We start from the raw sequence: 22098 nt of genomic DNA, 5'->3' as shown, positions 1-22098 counted from the left end.
TCACAAAATCACAAGTTTCCAAAGGTAAATATAAACTGTACCTCATCATAATTAAAAGCATTTGTGGTTCAAAAATATCAGCAAAAAAAGTGAAAAGTTAGTTCCCCATATGAGAGAAAATTTTGCAATTCATAAATACGATAAGGGATTTCTACATAAAATATGTAAAGAACAATTAAAGTCAATAATAAAAAGACAAATGACTCCATTAAAAAGCAGGCAGGATCTGAATAGACATTTATCCAAAGACAATATACAAATGGCCAATAGGCACAGGAAAATATACTCAACATCATTAGCCATCTGGAAAATGCATGTCAAAACTGTAATGAGATACCACTTGGCATGCACTGGAATGGCCATAATCAAAAAGACAGATCATAACAAGTGTTAGGATGTGGAGAAACTGAACCCTTCATAGATTACTCATGGGAAAGTAGCATGGTGCAGATACATTGGAAAACATTATCGTAGTCCTGAAATTATAAATGAGTCACTTCATAAAAAACACATATTGTATGATTCCTTTTATAAGAAATATCAGAATTAGCAAATTATAGGGACAGGAAGTAAGTTAATGGTAACCTAGGACTGAGTAGGTTGGAGTAAAATGGAGAGTTGATTGCCAATAGAGAGTGATGGAGTGATGAAATTTTAATATAACATCTCTCAGGAAATAACAGAACAAACAAAATCAGTAAGAATAGGGAATTTAAACAGCATGGTTAACACATCTGTCCTAATTGACCTACACATACATAAGTGAAGCAACTATAGAAAACTCCTTCTTTTATATCATACATAGAATATTATTAAAAATTGATCATAGCCTGACCCATAAAGCAATTTTCAAGAAATTTCAAAGGACTAAAATCACGTAAAGTATAGTTTGTGATAACAAGAGAGATAAATTATATATTTTAAGGAATCAAAATCGACAGCTAGAAGAATATTGCAATGGAAAGTATAAAATACTTTGAGCTGAATAATACAACTCAATATACTAAAGCTTCAAGGATACAGTTAAAGTCATATCTGGAGGGAAATGTATGTCTTTAAATGTCAATATTTGAAAATAAAGCTAAACAGCAATAAGCTATAAGCATCTATGTAAAATATTTAGAAAATCAACAAAAAATAACCACAAACAAAACTAAAAAAAGGAGGGAAATTAGAAAGATAAAAATAGAGGTCAGGAGCAGTGGCTCATGCCTGTAATCCCAGCACTTTGGGAGGCTGAGGTGGGTGGACCGCCTGAGGTCAGGAGTTTGAAACCAGCCTGATCAACATGGTGAAACTACATCTCTATTAAAAGTATAAAAAATTAGCCAGGCGTGGTGGCAGACACCTGTAATCCCAGCTACTCAGGAGGCTGAGGCAGAAAAATTGCTTGAACCTGGGAGGCGGAGGTACCACTGCACTCCAGGTTGGGCAACAGAGTGAGACTCCGTCTCAAAAAAAACCCGAAAACCAAAAAACAAAAAGAAAGTATAGAAATTAACAAAATAAAGCACGAATGAAAAATAAATTATTCTTGAAAAGCTTAAACACTTCATAAACTCTAGTGAATATAATCAAGAAAAAAGGAAAGAAAGCACTAATATCCAATGTCAGGAATGGGCATAGGGAAGCTAGTAAATCCTTCAGATATTAAAAAGCTAATAGAAAAATATGAATAATTTTCTGTCAAAATATTTTAAAATTTAGATAAAAGAGATACATTCCTAGAAAATACTACTTGTCAAAATTGACAGCAGAAAAAAATAAGATTTTTTTTTAATAGTTATAGGAATAGTCCTATAACTATTAAAGATATTGAGTCAGTTATTAAACATTTTTGCACAAAGAAAATTACAGGGTCTAATGACTTAACAAGTAAATTTTATTAACTACTAAGGAGGAAATAAGTCATTTATTAAACAACTTTTCCACAAAGAAAACTACACAGTCTGATGGCTTAACAAGTAAATTGTATTAACTATTAAGGAAGAAGTAACACAATTTATATAAGAAATAATCTGTATAAACTCTTCAAGGAAAGAAAAAGAGGGAAAGCTCTCCGCTTCTAACAAGGCAATCATTACCCTAGACCAACATCTCAGAAGAATATTACGAAAAAGAAAAATTCAGGTCAATCACATTTATGAACATAGGTGCAAAAACCAGTAAACAAAATATTAGCAATGTTAATAAATATATGTATATATATGAGTAGGGTTTATCCTACGAATGTACACTTAATTTACCATTAAAAAGTCAACATAATTACTTTAATAATGGAGAAAAACCATATGATCAACTCTAAAGGCAGAAAAGTTGGTTTAATAATGTTCAATATCCATTCATAATAAAAATTCTTAGCAAACAAGGAAAATTAGGGAACCCTTCTTTCTTATCTGTTTAAGGATATCTGTGGTAAAGATATATTATATTTAATACCTATCTTTTTGAGATCAGAACTAAGATCAAGATCTATGCTGTTAACTATCTTGACGAATCACAGTCTTGAAGAACAGAATGAAAAGCCTTGCTCTATTGAGTATTAAGACTTGTTATAAATCATAATGATTACAGCAATGAGATATTGACATAAATATTGGTAAATAAACCAGTGGAATAGAAGGGAGAACCCAAAATAGACCTATGGATAGATCAGCAATTGAATTATGACAAAGGAGCTACTGCAAAGTTGTGAGGATAGGATAATTCTGTGAATGAGTCTGTGATACTACTTATTTATATTAATTAAAAAAACCTATATACCTTCACACCATAAAAAAAAATCCAGAACTTAAAAATAACTCATAAGCGAGTAAGAAAAAGACAACTCATCATAAGAATGGGCAAGAGATTTGAGTTGGTCCATCAAAAGAGGATGTCCAGGCCAGGCTCTGGACACTACAGGCATGTGCTCATGCCTGTAATTTTGGCACTTTGGGAGCCCAAGGAGGGAGGATTGCTTGAGCCCAGGAGGTTGAGATTGCAATGAGCTGAGCCATGATTGTGTCACTGCACTCCAGCCTGGGCAACAGAATGAGACTCCAATTCTCAAAAAAGAAAAACAAAAAGAGGATGTCCAAATGGCAACTAATCACAGAAAAAAGTGCTCAAACTCATTAGTCATAAACAAAAGTCTCATTCCACAGTGAGATACTGCTATGCATTCACCAGAATGCCTACTGTGACAATTCTGATATACTTATTGTCAAGGATGTGAAGAACTGGGGAAGCTTATGCATTCCTAGTAGTAATGAAAATCAATACAAACAACTTGGGAAACTGCAGTATCTACTAAAACAGAACATGTATCTATATACCATGACCTCACAACGACACTCCTCCACGTGTACCTCCTGGAAGTGCCTGCCTATGTGCACCAAGGAAAGTGTAAAATGCACTTTGTAGCAGTGTTAATAATAGTCAAAGCTGGAAACAGCCTAGATAACTTTCTGCAGTAAAATGGATAAGTAAATTGTGGTATTACATACAATAGAAAAACAAACAGAAAAACTAAAGCTACCTGCAACAGCATGGAAGAATACCACAAATGCAATATTAAGGAAACCAAGTCAAACATAAAAGGGCCATCTTTTCGGTTCCATCTATATGAAGAGTGACTCCATCTATATGAAGAGTGAACCTGAAAAACATAATTTATTTTGTTTAGGGATGGATAATTAGGTGTTAAACTATAAACAAAAAGAAGGATTTGATTACTCTGAAAATTTGTATTGGGCTGGGAGTGGTGGCTCAAGCCTGTAATCTCAGTACTTCAGGAGGCCAGAGAGGGAGGATTGCTTGAGCCCAGGAGCTTGAGACCAACTTGGGCAACATGGTGAGAACTTTTTTGTACTAAAGGTAAAGAGTTGAATGTGATGGCATGTGCCTGTGGTCCCAGCTACTTGGGAGGTTGAAGTGGCTGGACTGCTTGAACCTGGGAGGTCAAGGCTGCAGTGAGCTGTTTTCCTGCCACTTCACTCCAGCCTGGGTGACAGACACTGCCAAAAAAAAAAAAAAAAAAAAAAAAAAAAGAAAGAAAGAAAAAAAAAAAGAAAAAGAAAGAAAAGAAAGAAAGAGAGAGAGAGAAAGAAAGGGAAAGAAAGAAGGGAGAGAAGAAGGGAAGGAAGGAGGGAAGGAAGGAAGGAAGGAAAGAAGGAAGGAAGGAAGGAAGGAAGAATGAAAGAATGAAAGAAAGGAAAGAAAGGAAGGAAGGAAAGAAGGAAGGAAGGAAGGAAGGAAGGAAGGAAATTTGAATTGGAGGAAGGAGTAAGAGAAGAGTTTCTGGAGGGCTGACAAGAGTTTATGACCTAACATCAGTGTTTTCCTTGTGATAAGTCATTATACATTTTCATTTAAGAACTTCTTTTCTGTATGTGTTTTATCTTTCACAATACAAAGGGTTAAGAAATTTGATTGATGAGCAGAGGGAGAGAAGAATGCAATGAGGACATATTTTCCAGGAGATGTAGAAAGACTGAGATTCCTGAGGAAAAACAGGAAAGGGAGGTGCAAAGAGTAGGAAATGTCCACAGAGGAAAGGGGCCAGGGGACAAGCTACTTCTCTGCAATTTTACAGGCTTAAGTCCAAAGGGAGGACAGCCACCCAGAGGACTGACATCACTCTTTAATACTCACATATCTGCTTTATTGTTTCAGAAGTCTGTCCATTATGAGGATGAAAATTTCTCTTTTAAAACTTCTCTTTTATAGAAAAACACCTCTATTATCTTAGGCTGTAGCAGGTCTGACAGTATTCTGTACCTTTTATACTGCATAGTTCTTTATTTAGAATCATTTCTTGTAAACCACTTGGATAAAAACAAACAAACAAACAAACAAAAAAACCTCGTTCCTTTATTGACTTGCTTCAAAAATGTGAGTGAGCTAATTCTAGTAACCCTTGGTACAAATTCTCAAGGTACCATTGGGAGTAAATTTAATATTTACTCCCAATCTACAAGACAAAATTATTTAGGTTCTCATTATCAGAGATCTCTTTCTTTTTGCCCCTGGTAATCTCAGGGATTACAATTTCCACCCATTTGGGGTTAGAGGATGAGCATAAAGCCTGCAAATTGACCCTCCCTGGGTTTCCACTAAACAAGAGAATGCCTGGAAAGGGCAGACACAATAGAGATCTCTTTCCAACAAAGGAATACTCTTTCTTGAGGTTAAGAAATTATGGCAAGTATGCTAGGATGTGGAGCAGGATACACTACTGGGAAATAGCATTTCCAGCAATTCCAAAGACATATGCAGTTTCCACTTATCCCTTTCTCAAAGAAAAAAAAAATCAAGAGTGTGCTCTCTCTCTCCTGGTGTGTGTCTTTTGTGTGAGAAAGAGAGACAGAAAGAGAGAGAGAGAGAGAGAGAGAGAGAGAGAGAGAGTTGTTGGGAGTGGAGATGGTATAAACTTCAGCCACTGATTTGTGTGCTGTGAGAATGCTCAAACTACAATATTCTTAGAAGACATGGCTGGGCAAGGTGGCTCACACCTGTAATCCCAGCACTTTGGGAGGCTGAGGCGGGCAGATCATGAGGTCAGGAGTACAAGACCAGCCTGGCCAGAATGGTGAAACCCCGTCTCTACTAAAAATACAAAAAATTAGCCAGGCAGTATGCACCTATAGTCCCAGCTACTCAGGAGGCTGAGGCAGGAGAATCACTTAAACCCAGGAGACGGAGGTTGTGGTGAGCGGAGATCGTGCCACTGCACTCCAGCATGGGTGACAGAGCAAGATTCTGTCTCAAAACAAAACAAAAAAGAAGAAAAAGAAATGGCTGCCTGCAAGAGTTCTAGATAAAATTGGGTTAATGATGATAATGATTAAAGTTTAGTTATTTCTTTGTTTCTTTAGTTCAAGTTATTTGCAACTGCATACCTCATTTGGTTTTTGCTGGGATAATGTCAGTATATCTGTATGCTTTTAAATTAAAGTCACTTAAACCCAAGCATAGAATCTGTAATTCAGAGAACCGGATGTGAGTGAGGGCTTTGTCTGACACACGTGTCAAAAAATGTTAGTAATTACCAACATTAGTATTATTACTTTTTTTTTTCCTGAGAAGGAGAATCATTTTGTCCTGGTTTGGCCAAAGCATTGTATAAACTTCAGTGTCCTCAACCTTTTTGGCACCAGGGACCGGTTTCATGGAAGAAAATTTTTCCACGAATGGGAAGTGGGAGTGATGGTTTCAGGATGAAACTGTTCCACCTCAGATCATCACATCATCATCAGATCATCATCTCACAAGGAGCAACCTAGATCCCCGGCAGGCACAGTTCACAATAGGGTTCTCTCATCTATGAGAATCTAATGCCCAGCTGATCTGACAGAAGGCAGGGAGCTTGGGGTGATGCTGGCTCACTAGCTGCTCACCTCCTGCTCTGCGGCCTGGTTCCTCACTGTCCATGGACTGGTATGGTGTGGTCCAGGGCCCAGGGGTTGGGGACTCCTGGTATAAAGGATGCCAGAGAGCACACCCACTGTGACCCAGGTACACTTCTGGGCCTTAATTTTGACACTAGAAAAATGAAGAATTTGGATTCCCTGAACGCTGACTCAAAGATCTGTCTTCACGAGTGCCCAGGTCTCCTGGCAGGCTGGGAGTAGTGACCCCTGGGTTGTCTAGTGGTTGGTGCCTCGGTGGGAGAGGATGCACTGAGATGGGGGAGGGGAGCTGCTGCTTGCTTCTGGAGGCAATATTTACCTTTCCCTGGGCAGAGGTTGTTGAAATTAAGAAAATCTGCTGAAGCAGATGCCAGGGACAGATATTACCTAACTTGGTCAAAGAACAAAGACCCTGTTAAACATTTGGAAATCCTCAAGAGTGCCCTGGGGCAGGCACACTTATTGGAACAGCAGAAACAGGATTACCCAGCATTTCAGAGTAGGGCTGCTGCATGTCACAGCGTGAGCGTAATACTGCCTTTACCATTTCAAACAGTCTGGGTTTTTGAGAACGAAGCTTCTGGGTTGGAATATTGACTACACCAGCTACTAGTGCTACGTTTTTGTTGTTGTTGTTTTGTTTTGTATCTTTGTTTGGAGACAAGAGTCTGGCTCTGTTGCCCAGGTTGGAGTGCAATGGTGCGATCTCGGCTCACTGTGACCTCCGCCTCCCAGGTTCAAGTGATTCTCCTGCCTCAGCCTCCACAGTAACTGGGATTATAGGCACCAGTCACCCTGCCCGGCTATTTTTTGTAGTTTTAGTAGAGACGGGGTTTCACCAAGTTGGCCAGCCTGGTCTCGAACTCCTGACCCAAGCTGATCTGCCTGCCTTGGCCTCCCAAAGTGCTGGGATTACAGGCGATGGCTTTGAGCCCCAGTTTCCTTTTGTGTAAAATGAGGTAAACATCTAATTTATGGAGCTGTTGAGAGGATGGAATAGGTAGCATAAGGCACCATAGAATTCATTAATGTAAGCTTCTCTCATTACAATAAAACCAATAGTCTTTCTAATTTCAGACACCTTCAGGTTTACTCATGCTTTACTGGGAATTCTCAACATCTCGGTAGTTTCTATAATGATTGGACTCCTTGTTCCCCCATCGTTCCCCTGCAGCTCCCCAGTCTTTGGCTGCGGAGTGGATGGAAGAAGCAGCACGTGGGGGAAGGACTGGGGCAAACCCAGCCCCCTGGTACCCTGGCCTCCTGGCCTCCTGGCCTCCTGGCCCGGTGGGGATTGTCATGGCGGCCCAGCCACAGCTTAGGTGATCTCAGGTCGCTGAGCAGGAAGAATGCAAGAGTGGGAGGGTCAGGGCTGCGCAGACCCCTGTCCCGCCAGCGGTCCTCCCGGCAAGCCCAGCGGGAGCACCCCCTCAGCTGCTCCCCGCCTCCGGCGCCGCCGGGGCCGCCCAGACCCTGGGCTTAGCCTCGCACCCCGAAGCCTACCTGGGGAGGCGGCGGTCCCTGCCGTGCGTCCCGGAGCGGACGGCCCGGGAGCGAGGCCAGCGGCCCCGGGCGTCCCGGGCCACGCGCGGGGCCGGCCTGCGGCTCGCGCGCTCTCCCCGCCCCCTCCGCGCCTCGCCCCGCCGCCCGCGGCCCCCACCCACCGGCCGCTCCTCCCCTCTCCCCACCCTCCTCGTCCGCCCCCTCCCCTCCCCCGCCGCCTCGCACACTGCTCGGCCGCGCGTCTCCGCGGCCGGGGCCCCGAGCGCAGGCTGCGAGGCCACCGCACCTGCAGAGCGCTCGGGCTGCCTAGCCGGCACCTCGCCTCCCGCCGCGCGATCCCGTTCTCCCCACGCGCCGGGTCTCCCATGACGCCCGAGCCCCCCGGCCGGCGACAATGACCACTTCCCTGCAAGATGGGCAGAGCGCCGCGGGCAGGGCGGCTGCCCGGGACTCGCCGCTGGCCGCCCAGGTGTGTGGCGCTGCCCAGGGGAGGGGCGACGCCCACGACCTGGCTCCGGCCCCCTGGCTGCACGCGCGAACGCTCCTGCCCCCTCCGGACAGGACCCGCGGCTGTCCTGCAGACAGGTAGGCAGCCCTGGAGGGCGCGGGGGAGTGTCCTGGCTGGGCAGCCGGCGAGGGGGTGAGGAGGCGGTCCTAGGGGGTGAGCCATGTGCCCAGAGCTGGGCCAAGTTTGTAAAAGTCTCTGAAGACAATCCCCTTAGCTGTCTCCTACCGGACCAGCAGGACATTGCGATCTCACAGTGCCTTATAAATAGCATCACCGTTTCATTGAGAGCTCTCTCATCTCTTTCGCCTCTGCCCATCGGTGTGAAACTAGGAGGCCAGGCTGCAGGTTGATCACCTTCTGCTCCTTCGTGGCCCTGCATTTTCACAAAGGAAACTCTATTTTATTTTATATATTAAAAAAAAATCGTAGCATGAATGTATTCACCTCCCACATAGAGTCTTACAGCGACCCTGTAGAAGCAAAGCATGGATTGACATTTGAGCAGTCTTGCTGTTCAACAGGAAAGAATAGAGGTTTTAAAAGGTTTCCCAATCTCCATAGCATTCAGCACTAAGTGCCTTCAGAGTTGCACATACTTTTGGAAAAAAAAAAAAAAAATGGTTACAACAATACACAAATCTGTAGTTCTTTATATTTATACATTTAAATGTTACATTTTTTTTTCCTGATTTTCAAAGCGCTCCAATTTCAGTGAAGTTAAAATTACTCTCCAGTGGACTAGAGTGGCTTATACTATCAAGTTCTATTAACTTACCTCCTCAAAACACTGTTTAATATCTATAAGCACTTGAAATACCAACGGACTGTGTGTGGGCAACATTGTGAATGAAATTTGAAGTGACATGAACCACAGCTATAATTAATAAACCATAACTTCCAAAAGTGATTAGTAAAATATCATAAGGATGAATGCACTAAATGTAACTTAGAGACTTTGTCAATATAATGGAAGCCTAACAATGTCTGACTCCTCAGGGTGATGTTTGCATTAGTAATGGTATAGTCAAATTATCAAAAGGGATAGAGTTTCCATGCCTGGTGATTTAAAGGCAAAAGAGAGAGAAAAGGAGAGAGAGAGAGAAATATTATAAGAGATTTTTTCATCTCTAATTAACATACTATATTTTGACCCATAGAGAGTACATCACAGACCTTTTCTGTATACTTTATATAATATGAGCTTTGCCACAGAGTGGTAATGTTGGCCTTAGCACACTTTTTAATCCTGTCAGCAATTATATTTTACATTCTGTTTTATGTAAATTACATCCTATGTTCTCTTACTGTAGGAGAAAAAAGAAAGATCTTGATGTTCTGGAAATGCCATCTATTCCAAACCCTTTTCCTGAGCTATGCTGTTCTCCATTTACATCTGTGTTGTCAGCAGACCTGTTTTCCAAAGAAAATTCAAGGAAAAAACAGGTATGCATTTTAAAATTTTAAAATCTTAGGAGTTCTGAATCAATACAGTCTTTAAGATTTTCCATAATTTACAGTGTTAACAAAGAATTAGAATGGGCTCTGTTAAACAACTCTGTTGACTGACATGGTCCTTTGGCATTATTTTCATTTTGGGCCTTATTTTTTTAAGGCATATAATGGGAATGTTAAAACCTACCTCCAAGGGTCCTGGGATGGATTAAAAGAGAGAATATATATATATATATATATATATATATATATATAAATTACAGTGGTTGGGAGCAATTGTTGTTCACCAGGTAGGTAGGAGGTGGGATCATTTTTAAGCCAGGAATTGGGCGGAGGTTGGGGCTGGGCAGGCAGTGGTAGTGGTGTGAGAAGGCGACTGACTGGTTCCTTTAATACTTTCTTTAATTTTTCATGTTTTTGACCAAAGCCAACCTCATTTATTAAAGGAAAGTGATATAGTGATGCTGTGGCAAAAAGTACTTGGAGTTTAGGGCCAACATGTCTTCATTTCAGTGGATTTCTCAGTTTGGAGGCTCTGGCTACAGAAGATAGACTACTCATAATTGATAATTAAAAGACTGTATTTTTATGATTTTCTTTTTTCAAGTTTCTAGTTTGGGACTGACTAAAGCAAATTAGATTTTAAGGACCAAGCAGCTAACAGAAAATACATCATGGTTATACATTTTGAGGGGAAAAATATTCAATGTCTCCTAGAATAATTCATCTCTTACCATATACGTTCTCCCAGTTTTGACCCAGCAAAACAAAGAGAAGCCTCACTAGATGAAATGCCCCTTGTTCTTACAAGGGTGGAAACAATACATTCAAATTGCCAGATACTTGCAGTGGGAGAAAGATAATGAACAGAGAGGACCAGACAGTTGGCCATTTTACCACATCTATTATTCTCTTTCTTATTTCTGCACCTTTATTACCTCTGATGGGTTCAACTTTGTGTGTTTACATTTTTAGGAATGGAGGAAATACCTTAGAAAGCAGGTGAATTCTTGATCATATACAGCAATAATAGAAACAGCAGGAAATATGTTTGATGGAAGCCCTGTGTATATACTTTTTGGGGGAGGGGTTTGAAGTCACTTGGTAATCATGTTTTTGGGTAAGAATGGAGAAAATGGGAGTAAATTTTTCTAGAAGCAGAACTATGTTCTGAATTGCATTTTTAAAAGGAGAAATAAGCCCTTAAGTGGGTGACTATTTGGGAGATAGAGAAAGAGGAGACTCTCTTGAGAGCTTTATTGTCGCGGTGAGGTTTAAAGTCAGATCCCAAGGAAAAAACAACCCTAGCGAAACTTCCAAGCTCTTTGAGAGTTGACTTTTCAGTTTGGATAGAAGATGGAAATAAGGATGATAGATTTGACTGTGTGCCATGGTAGTAGAAAAAAAAAAAAGATTCTGGATTGAGAGTAAGAAAAGGAAATGTCTAATGATGGCATAATGGTCATCTGGAAGAATTTAATAGGTAGTTCCCAAATTACTAAGGATCTTCTATGTTTCTTACACCATCCTAGGCAATAAGGTCCCTAGCTAAGCAATAATACCATGCAAGGTATTTATAAAAGATAGGTCTTTGATTTGGGGTTGTGATAGGGGGTAGAGCCTGAACCAGAAGGGAAGTAAAGGGAAAGAGATCTGGGCTGACTCATTTTAATGCTATGAATGGACACTTGCAGAATGCCTGTGTCTAAGAGATTTGTTGGTGATGCCAGGTTTGATTTGAACAGAAAGTGGGAATCGGTAGTGGTATGCTTATGTTAGTATAGGGTATGAAAGAGAAACAGTGGGTAAAGTGCCAGGGTCAAGGCAGGATGTGCCCTAAGTGTGGATAGTCATCAGACCAGGCTAAGACATCTTAGAGACTGATGACATTTCTTCAGATCAGGTTTAAATTGGAAAATGGGGGAAAAAGAGCAAACTAGAAATGGGGAAAAGGTGATGTTTTTATTGACCCCTGTAGGTTTCCTGCTCTGGCTTTGTATCCTGTGTCCGCAATGACCTTCTCAGAGAGCACTGTACCCACACAACACAGCTGTGCTGTTTCCTGAGCAGAGAGTCCCAGCCTGATTTTCAAAGATCAATCCCAGAAGCCTGTCCCTGCCTTTGAAGGGCCCTTCTTGCTGATCTTTGCCTTGATCCAAGTGTTGAGAGCTCTATGAAGACAAAGGTACCCCAAAGTTGAGGAAGAGGGAGGCTGCTTTTTACTTTCTTTTATGTTTTCTTTTCCCCCCACCTAGACTTTGCATTGAGAACTGATCCTTTTGGTTTCTTTGTACATGCTCAGTTCTTTGAAATGAGGAAGATTTTGAGAATAGATGACTCTACGCGTAAGTGAGTCCCCAACTCAGTACCTTTGTGACATACATTACTCTTTTACAAGATGGTGTTTTTGGCCCAGTTTATCTGTAACCTTCAGTTGAGATGATGTAAGTGACTATATGTGAAAGGCTCTACTGCATATTATTTATGGTTGAAATGTTATAGGAGATGTCTCTTTTCTTTATATTTTCTCTCATTTGTCCTGTTTAACTGTTCCAGTCATTTTAGCGATTCTTTTCTCCCCATAGAAAAACATGAAGAAAATAATTGTACTTGTTATTTACAAATCAATGACCAGAAAATTTGAGAGAATCAAACTAAAAATGTTAAATTTCATCTGGCCTTTCAAAGCCACAGTCAAAAATCATCTTACAAGCCATAAATTTTATTATTTGAGATGCCTACATAACACATGAGTGGTAAAGTGCATTGAAGCCAGAAAAAAAGTGAAAATGCATTATCACTTTTCGCAAATAAAATGTCCCAAAGTATCCAATACTGTAGGCTTTCAGTACTATTATTTTTTAATGAAAGCTAGAATAAGAGAGAATCCATATTCTTTATTCCCTTATCCTCTTTTTACAGTGCTGGCCATATTTCCTAGGCATATTTGTTTGTGTTTACCAATAAAGCAGATTTAAAGTATACCTTCCCTTACATACATGGTCCAGAAAAGTTACTTATATTAAAAGTGACTTCCATTATGAACTTAATCTCTTTTTTCCTAATTTCTGATTGAAATTTATCAGGAAATCATCTATTAGTAACGAACCCTAAACACCTATTGTTTGAAGGAAAGCAAAGAATTAGAAATCTTTATTTAGCTCTTCCAGCAGAGTCAATTCTTGTCTTGTTTGTTGACCCCTAGGTAATTTTTGTGCTTGGACATAGCCTGTGTAGTAACTCTGGTTAATTTCTTCCCAGCACTATCTTGTACAGCTAAGTAAGAATAAAGCCTCTGAAGGCTTTAGAGATTTAAAAAATACTATGAAAAAATGTTTGAGTTGGGTTAGATTTTTCAGATCCTCTATTTCAATGTTCTTCTTTCAGAGTTGTGTAAATTGAGTTTAAGGAATTCTATATGGCACAGCCAGCACCCGACATCTGGATTTTTTGAGGCTATGACAGTCCCTTTTAAGGAAGATACAATTTCTAAAGAAAGCGAGGACTGTAAATAAGAGTAATACAACAATACACGTATACCAGTGTTGTTAGTTACAACTCTCCTCGTAACACAAGAACAGGAGAGACAAATGCCATTAGTTAATATTCATCTAAGGACGTGAAATTCCTCTTTTTATTTCTTCCTGAAATGTAACTACGTTTTTTATTTCCAGCTTTCTTCTCCATCTTCTCCCTAAAATTGGTCTGAGAAATCTATCAAATATTTGATTTTATTATCAAATAAGATGTATTAGTATTATGAATAACCAGCTTTTGTGTGTAGTTTACGGTCCACAGGATATTATTTCATGGGAACACAAGGAAGTAAGTATGTCACCTGCATTTCAGGATTACAAAAAGAATGTGCAAAAACCAGAAGGGATTTGCCCATGCTTCCGTAGTTTCCATAAAGGGAGATCAAAAAGAATACTATGTCTCAATGTGTTCTGTCCCTCACCACACTGTTTCTAGTCTATTCTCTATTAAATTAAGCATTTTTTTGTATATCCAGAAAAATTAAAATTTCTCTCAAATAATAAAAAAAAAATAGTTTTCCGTATGCGCTGGCTTTGATTTCTTTTTTCTCTAGCATGTCACAGACTTTCAAAGGATAAGTACATCTCTGTCCCCAAATTAAAGGATCTCTTACATCATTCCTTTGTGATGTCAGTAATTATTCCAATTTGGACATGCTGAACTTGTATGTATGGTCCTATAGGAATCTTATGTGGCTGCTACATTAACTGAAATTTCACGTACTTATTTTTCTAGTATACATAGAAGTAAAAGAAGAGAAACTCCATGTACATATTTTATTTTTTCCAGACTCAGCAATTATGAAGATTTTGCCTCGTTTGCTCCATCTTTTTTTTAAAAAAATGTATTTTCCTTGCTAAAGTATTTTGATGTAAATTCTGGACAGCCCATAATTGCATCTCTACATAGTTTTGTATTCATCTCAAAAATGAATTTTCTTTTATAACCCAAATGCTATTATTTCCTAACAGAAATAACAATAATTCCTTGGTATCATCTAAAACCATTCATAATTGAATTTTCTCAGTTGGAATGGCTCATGAAATTCTCAAATTACAAACTGCTTAGCTTTCAAAAGTCTGAAAATTAGCTCTTTGGAAGTTTCAATTCATTTTTTGATGGAAACACATAATAAATTGTGTTTAGGCCCTCTGAGCTATTTTACAAAATCCCATTTAATGTGAAACAAAACATATATGCAGAAAGAATAATAGAGACAATACTCTCTCCTATTAGGGTTTCAAACAAATCTATCTTTCCAAAGGCAATTTGCTACTTTTGAATGCTGGCACGTGATGAATATGTTTTTGGAGAAGAATTTGAAAGTGTACAGATCTTTGTAGCAGTATTGAAGAAGGCTTTACAGCTGTGCTTCTCAAAGTGTGATCATTAAACCACCTTCCTCAGAACCAGCAGGGATGCTTATTAAAAATATGGATACTTGGCCCTCTTACAAAACCCACTGAATAGGAATGTTCTGGGGAAGGTTATAGGAATTTGATTTTTTATATGTTTTTCTCTTTGATATGTATACAAAATCAGTGTACTCTTATTCTCTGCCACTTTCAAACTGGGGCAATTGGACCTTTCAAAACTGCAGGAAATTCTGTTTTGTTGACAAAGGTGAGAATGTTACAAATGGCCTTTAGTTGGTATTTTAGCCAGGTATTGATTGTTCAGACAAAACAGAACCCCAAATGAACCAGCCTGAAAGGTTATGTTGTAGTACCTGAAGGCCAAAAGGTCACTGGTCTCATGAGAGGCTAGAATTGGGAACAACAAAGTCAGCAAAAATCAAGGCAATCACTTTCTCTATTCTCTCTCTTTTGTTTTCACACAAACATACCGCATAGTCTCTGCTTCTTCTTGCAATCACATCATTTTTGACATTTCTTTGCAGTCTTGCTTGCCCTGATTTCATGTAGCACTTGCGGCCCCAAATGGCTGCTCCCAAATTTTCCTCCAACTGTTGGTTCAGTACCTAGTAACTGACTGGAAACTGTATCTGGAGAGGTACGTCAGTCCAGTGTGTCCAGCTCCTATTCAGTTAGATGTGGCCAAAGGGACAGTGGGTCCTGGACCACTGTTCACTCCGCAAGGGTATGGTAATGTGAGAAGGAAGTACAGGCTTAATGGCATATGGAGGCAGGGAGGAAACAATGAACAGCTAGTATCCTAGGGGAAAAAAGATCTCAAACAGGACACAAACACTCATTCTAATCATATTTATGTGATATATGATGATCCACCAACTAGTTTGTTTGACTTCATGTATCCAGTTCAGAGTGTCCAGTTCCTTTGTCTCAGTTCACTTAATGTACATGAAGCATATATTTATTGGACAGTAGTTTTAGTTGATGTCATCCTTCAGGGCTTCTCAGCTTCCTTGGCCGTTGTCCTGAGCTTATGTCTTACTGAGGTTCCTTAACCTCTGATGACAGGAGCTACCAACTCAGGATCCTTCTCATCTGACTCTAGTTACCTTCATTGTAGGAGAAGACAGCTTTCTTTTCCTATTTTAAAACTTAAATCCCCTAGCAGATCTTCTGTTTGTGAAGGTTCTATTTCCAGTTTGAAGGTTGCCTCTAATTTTTGGTTAATTTGCAGGGTACATTTGCAGTCCACAGTTTATCTACAATGTGAGTTTACTTTTTAACTTTATTGAAATCCCAACTTCTGGTTTGTTTTTCCCTAGGGGCATATAATATGTTCTGTCAAGAGAAAGAAAATTGGAGTCATCCATGGTTCAATATAACTGGATTTTAATTAATATAGAAAAGATTTCTGCAGTCTTATGGATACTGCTTTGAAAAAAATGTCAGCTTATGTCAAATAGTACTACACACTATTGTATAAGTATATACTTATGTGTATTTCAGTGGTGATAAGCAGACCTGAGAATTGGCCTTTTGGCATTCCAGATAAAGGTCAGCTCAAGGGAGACCCCAGGAAATGGCCACAAATCTTTGCCAAGGCAAGGGAGTAGAAACAAAGGGTTTAGGATTAATTTAGAAGAGAAATGGCAGGACTCACATAGGGAGAACATCCTTTACTTCTTGTCCTTTTCTTTGGCCTGCTGATTTAATATTTTTCAAAGCCACAAGAAAAACACACACAAATAGGAGATTTAATATTGTTAACCAGTTTATTAATGCTTGTATTCCAAAAGATATTTAATAAATTGTCCTTTTATTCATATACATTTTTCCATAGATGTAATGTTAAATGCAGTGGTTAGGTTGTCGGGCCAAAGTTTTAAAACCCATAGTGGCTTCAAAATATAGTACTCTTCCAACATTGCATGCACTCTTTTTAATATTGCTTCTATGGAAAGATGTGAGTCAATAGGATGTGATTGAAAGATATTGGAACAGGAATCAGCAAACCTAGTTTTTAATACAGTCTTACTGCAGAAGAGGGGTGTCATATCAACCCATTGCTCACCCTTTCTGTGTCTGAAAACTCTACAGTTTTATTGTATTCCTAGAGCAAGTGATTCCGATGGCTGTAGAAGCAGTAATGACTCCTGTGCAGCAGATATGAGTCATGGAAAGTGAGGCTTCTTTTGTTCCACTAGCCCTAGAAGCTCCCTCTCAGCCTCTGTTCAGGTATTCCCCTATAGTGACCATACTTTTTTGTTAAAGAACATGTTTGGGGTGATAAAGAACATGTTTGGGGTGACATAGGACAGATGGCACAGGAGTCCCATTCATGGAAATAATTGGGGCAGAAGGGTCTGGTTAAACTAGAAATTGTGCATCAAAGTCGAAGTTCAAATATTAGAAGTAGAATCAGAAAAGTAATCACGTTTGGTAGAAGCCAGCTTGAGGGGTGAAGTTAAAGTACAGGACCAACTATCTAAACTTAGAAATAAGGATGTGAGATAAGATGTGACCACTTGAGACCGGCATAGGTCCAATACACATTTGGCTCTGCTTGGCTTAATAGGTATGAGGTAGGCCAGATGTGGTGGTTAACGCCTGTAATCTCAGCCCTTTGGGAGGCCGAGGTGGGTGGATTGACTGAGTTCAGGAGTTTGAGACCAGTCTGGCCAATGTGGGGAAACCCTGTCTCTATTAAAAATACAAAAAAATTAGCAGGACATGTTAGTGTGTGCCTGTAATCCCAGCGACTTGGGAGGCTGAGGCAGGGGATTTGCTTGAACCAGGGAAGCGGAGGTTGCAGTGAGCTGAGATTGCACCACTAAAGTCCAGCCTGGGTGATACAGTGAGACTCCGTCTAAAAAAAAAAAGGTACGGGGTTGTCATAACCTCTGAATTCCCTAAATTTATCTTGCTCCACCCTCAGATCATCTATTTGATTACTTAAGCCAAAATTCAAGGAGTCTACTTTCTGGTCTTGCTAAGTACTGTTACATCTTTCGCCAAGGTAGGCTTGAATCTGTATACATCTCACTGTCTCTGCTGCTACCATCCTAATTTAAGCCATTGTCTTCTCACCTACAGGAGCCCCATAAATGGCCTTTTTTCTTCTTTGTTAGCTTATCTTGGTTCATTCAATATATACTTGTTACAGGGAACTTTCAGAAATGTAAACCTTCTTTTCTATCTCAAAGCCTTTACTTTGGCTGTCATTTAAACCAGCATGTCATTTCCTGGTTTAAAAAATGTTGATACCTTAGAATGAAATCCACATTTCTTACTTTGACTGGAAGGACTCTACATAAGTTTGGTCCCTGGCTACCTCTGAAACCTCATCTGCATTCTACCCTTTGTTCATTAGACTCCAGCCACAGTTCTATTTGTGAACTTAGCAAACTTTGTTTCTATCTCAAAGCCTTTACCTTGGCTGTTTTCTGTGTCTGGAACCTCTTTCCCTGGCTCTTGACATAGCTGATTCCTCTTTATTCTCCAGATTTCGGTATTAGACCTTCTCATCAAGGAGATTTTTTTTTTTTTTTTTTTTGAGTTGCCTAAAAGTAGCCTGTATTTAAAAATTTTTTTTTTTTTAATTTTTCATCACATTTCTCAGTTTGTTTCCTTGGCTGTACTTACCATAATCTGAATTGTCCAATTATCTATTTGGTTTAGTTGTTTTATTCTTTTTCCCTCTATGTGAATTATCTTGACTTTATTGTTCTTGAGTTCTTTCCTGGAAAAAATGAATGAGTAAATGGATTAATGAAGTTACACAGTTAAAACTAATATTATCAAATTATATTTTGACATTTATTCTAATCATGATCAATCATCTTCATTAAATTAGAAAAAATAAATTTGATTAATAGATTCTATTTACAAAAATAAGATTGTATTTTTATTTTTAAATTTTTTTCTTGATATTTATTTACAGTAGAAAAATAAAATTATATTCTAGATCCTGAACTAATTGGATTTTAACAGTACATATCTTTTGCTTTAACACCTATGAAAATTTGATTATGTGTAGTGAAATTAATCAAAATATTTCTGATTGTATACATTTTTTTGGTAGTATTATTATAAGTGAGTGCTCAGTGAACTGCTATATTTTCTTTCAGTTTGCTGTATGTTCATAAGATCTACAGCTTTAGAAAAGATTAAGTGGAAATATCAATTAGGTTTATAGTATAAGTCTCTAAGAGAAAGAGTTATAGACTAGCAAATGTTTTAATTATTAAGAATTAATGTCAGTGGTGAATTACTTAGGTCAGTGTTCATCACATGGAAATGGGGAGACATATACCCTTTGAAAATACATGAAGACTTTTCAAGGGCTGTACAAACATAGGTTTAAGAGAATCAGTTTTCACTTCCTGAGAACCCACCTGTGCTCCCAGTAACCACCTCATGGTGCATTACCCTGGGACATGTAAACCTCCAGGGCATCACACACAGGGAAACCTTCCTTTAATGATTAATGAAAGTGCCACAAATCAGGAGTTCCTTTTCAATGTCTTAAGCCTCTTTCTGTTACGAGAAATGGTAGAAATGAGGATTTTTGACCAGCGTTGAAATATTCTGAATTCAGATATATGATGGTGTGAAGGGAGTAATTACAATTTTCATTTTTCAATTTTCAATTTTTGACTTCAGTTCTTCCATGTCCTGACTGTAGTCAAAGAATGTATAATAACCCTTGACGGAGAACTTCTTAAGAGCAAAGCAAGGAGCGCATCAGTGAGAAATATTGAATGCCAAAATGGCCTTTTGTTATGTATTTAAATGTATTCTTTGCTATTCTCGATATAGGATGCATCAGTAGTTGAAAGAAAATGCACCTACAAATACCTAATATAATATAGGTTAGTGCTGCCGGTGAGGTTATTTCTGAAGTCGACTGGGAGCACAGTTTCCCTGCAGGAAGTTTGCTGGGGAGAGCTCCATGGACACAATACTTGTAGGAATGGACACAGGGAAAAGTTGGGCTGCAGCACAGCCATAGCAAAGGTCCAGTTGATCCCATAGGAGAGCTCTGAAGCTGGACTGGCCCTACAGAATAGTTCAGAATTACGGCACAGGTGCTGGGCTGCCTGGGAAATTCCAGACCTTGGGCATGGCAGCTCTTTTCAGCATAGTGCAATGGCAGGCAGGGAGGCCTTAGCCATAGGTCTCAGTGGCTGATACTCTAAGGGCTGGGAGAATGAGTACTTCAGCCTTGAAGGGAGTGGGTTTAGATGGTGCGCCACAGTATCTGCCATAGTTAGTAACTGATTTTTTTTAATGTTTGCAGAAATCTTTTTGGAGACTACCAAACTTTTCAAGATAAATTGGTTAAAACTAGAGAATAAAACATGTACATGATTTCTTTCAAATTTTGTGTGTGTTATTCAATATTGTACTTATATCTAATTTAGCAAATCATATGATAAACGCTTTATTCCAATTTCTGTCATTTCATATCCCATTTTATTATAAAATATTTTAATATTTTCTAATTCCTAAAAATTGATAGGCTAGCTACTGGACTATCTTTAAAAAGTGTCATGTGCATTCCTGAAAAACATAAGAAATTTTTTATCATGGTGACTACTACATTTAATGGAACTATTTCTAATTTTATACTTGATTTTTATTTAGTTATCTCCAAAAGCTGAAACCTAGTGGTGAAAACGTACGGTAACACAATTGCCAAAGGAATTCTATGTACTTCTTAGCACTTCATCATGCTTCCCAGAACTCTTAGTTCTGTATTAATTTAACTTTTTTCTTTTCTTTTTTTTTCCGCATGTGTCCAAGGCATGAACCAAGCATTGGGAAGCTGGGATATATAAGGGGTTGCTTTGCTTTGTTCCTAGCTGATATGACATAGGCACCATCAATGTATTACTTTAATTTTGACCTGCTTTTAGCTATTTCTCTTCTAAGATATAATTCATAATTTATTTTTAGTGTTTTAAAACTATTTTTCTCAAAATGTAACTAATTTGTTTTTGTTTGTTTTTTCTTGGGTTGGAGTCTCACTCTGTTGCTTAGGCTAGAGTGCAGTGGCATGATCTCAGCTCACTGCAACCTCCACTTCTTGGGTTCAAGCAATTCTCCTCCCTCAGCCCCCCAAGTAGCTGGGATTACGGGTGCCTACCACCACGCCCAGCTAATTTTTGCATTTTTAGTAGAGATGCGGTTTTACCATGTTGGCCAGGCTGGTCTCGAACTCCTGACCTCAGGTGATCTGCCCACCTTGGCCTCCCAAAGTGCTGGGATTACAGGTGTGAGCCACTGTGCCTGGCCAAAATGTAACTAATGTGAATTGAAAAGTAAAGTTGGACTTTATCTGACAAAGTTTAAGTCTAAGTTGCTTTGAGAGTGAGGATTAACTTTTCCAATTATATGGCTGACATTTTCTTGAGTAAACTAAATCTGCAACTTTAAACTTTTGATGAAATCTATGTACAACACATTATACAACAAAAGCATCTTAGGGAAAAAAATTGTAAAGAAGTCATACAGAAACCTTGTATTTTGGTTTGTTGAATGTATGATAAAAACACATTTTCTCCAAATTTTCTGAGTGTATTAGTTTGAACAAAGTACATTTAAGCTGAAGAGTAAAAAATCATTAATGGCTAATGGTAAATCTTTGTTGATGGTAAAACTTTGTTGAAACTCTCCAGAAATTGATAAAATTAATGGATCTGACTGGGTGACAAATCTTTATCAAGTCAGATGGTTTCTAATTTGTCATTTTCAGTTGTATTATATGAGGTCCTTAACTGATTTACTGTTTAATAGATCATTAAAGATTATTGTAGCTCTGATGGAGTTCAAAGATTCATGTTGCCTTCCACCACCTCTGTGTTCCCTCTTCTCCCTCACTCAGCTTAATTTTCCTAACTAGCTTCTATCATCTGACGTGTGTTATGTTCACATATATATGCATTTATTTACTGCCTTTTCCTAGTAGAACATAAGCTCTGTGAAGACAAGAACTATTTTTTAATTGAGTAAGTTTTATTTATTCAATCTCTAGCATGTAGAATAATGTCTGGCACTTCTCAAGCACTCAGTTAATTTTTGTTGGATGAAAAAACAAATAAATGGAGAAACAAATGGATAAAGAGCAAAGAAGTCATTGTTATTAAGGGGTAGAATATTTGGAAACGTACAGATATTTTAATATAAATGATATCGAATGTGTAAAGAAACTTTGAAAAGTGAAATTTGGGTTATATTCGAGGAAGAGTCTGATATTGTTAGATATTAAAAGAGAGCCTGGTCAGGATAAATGTTTGAGTATTGATTTACCACCATAAGCACATTCTAAATT

The 22098-nt window shown here is 38.8% G+C and overlaps 1 protein-coding gene across 1 annotated transcript in view; it reads left to right on the top strand.

Annotated features, from left to right (window-relative positions):
• Positions 1-7753: 7753 nt before the first annotated feature.
• GRB14 (growth factor receptor bound protein 14) overlaps positions 7754-22098 on the top strand; it is a 126744-nt gene continuing 112399 nt past the window's right edge. The window contains exons 1-2 of the mRNA XM_017548115.1: positions 7754-8480; positions 9714-9846. Coding sequence (XP_017403604.1) covers positions 8290-8480; positions 9714-9846 — 324 coding nt within the window. The 5' untranslated portion in view covers positions 7754-8289. The remainder of the gene's footprint in view (positions 8481-9713; positions 9847-22098) is intronic.

Source organism: Cebus imitator, unplaced genomic scaffold (assembly GCF_001604975.1).
Source record: "Cebus imitator isolate Cc_AM_T3 unplaced genomic scaffold, Cebus_imitator-1.0 Scaffold10, whole genome shotgun sequence".
NCBI lineage: Eukaryota > Metazoa > Chordata > Mammalia > Primates > Cebidae > Cebus > Cebus imitator.
This window is presented reverse-complemented; position numbering and strand designations above follow the sequence as displayed.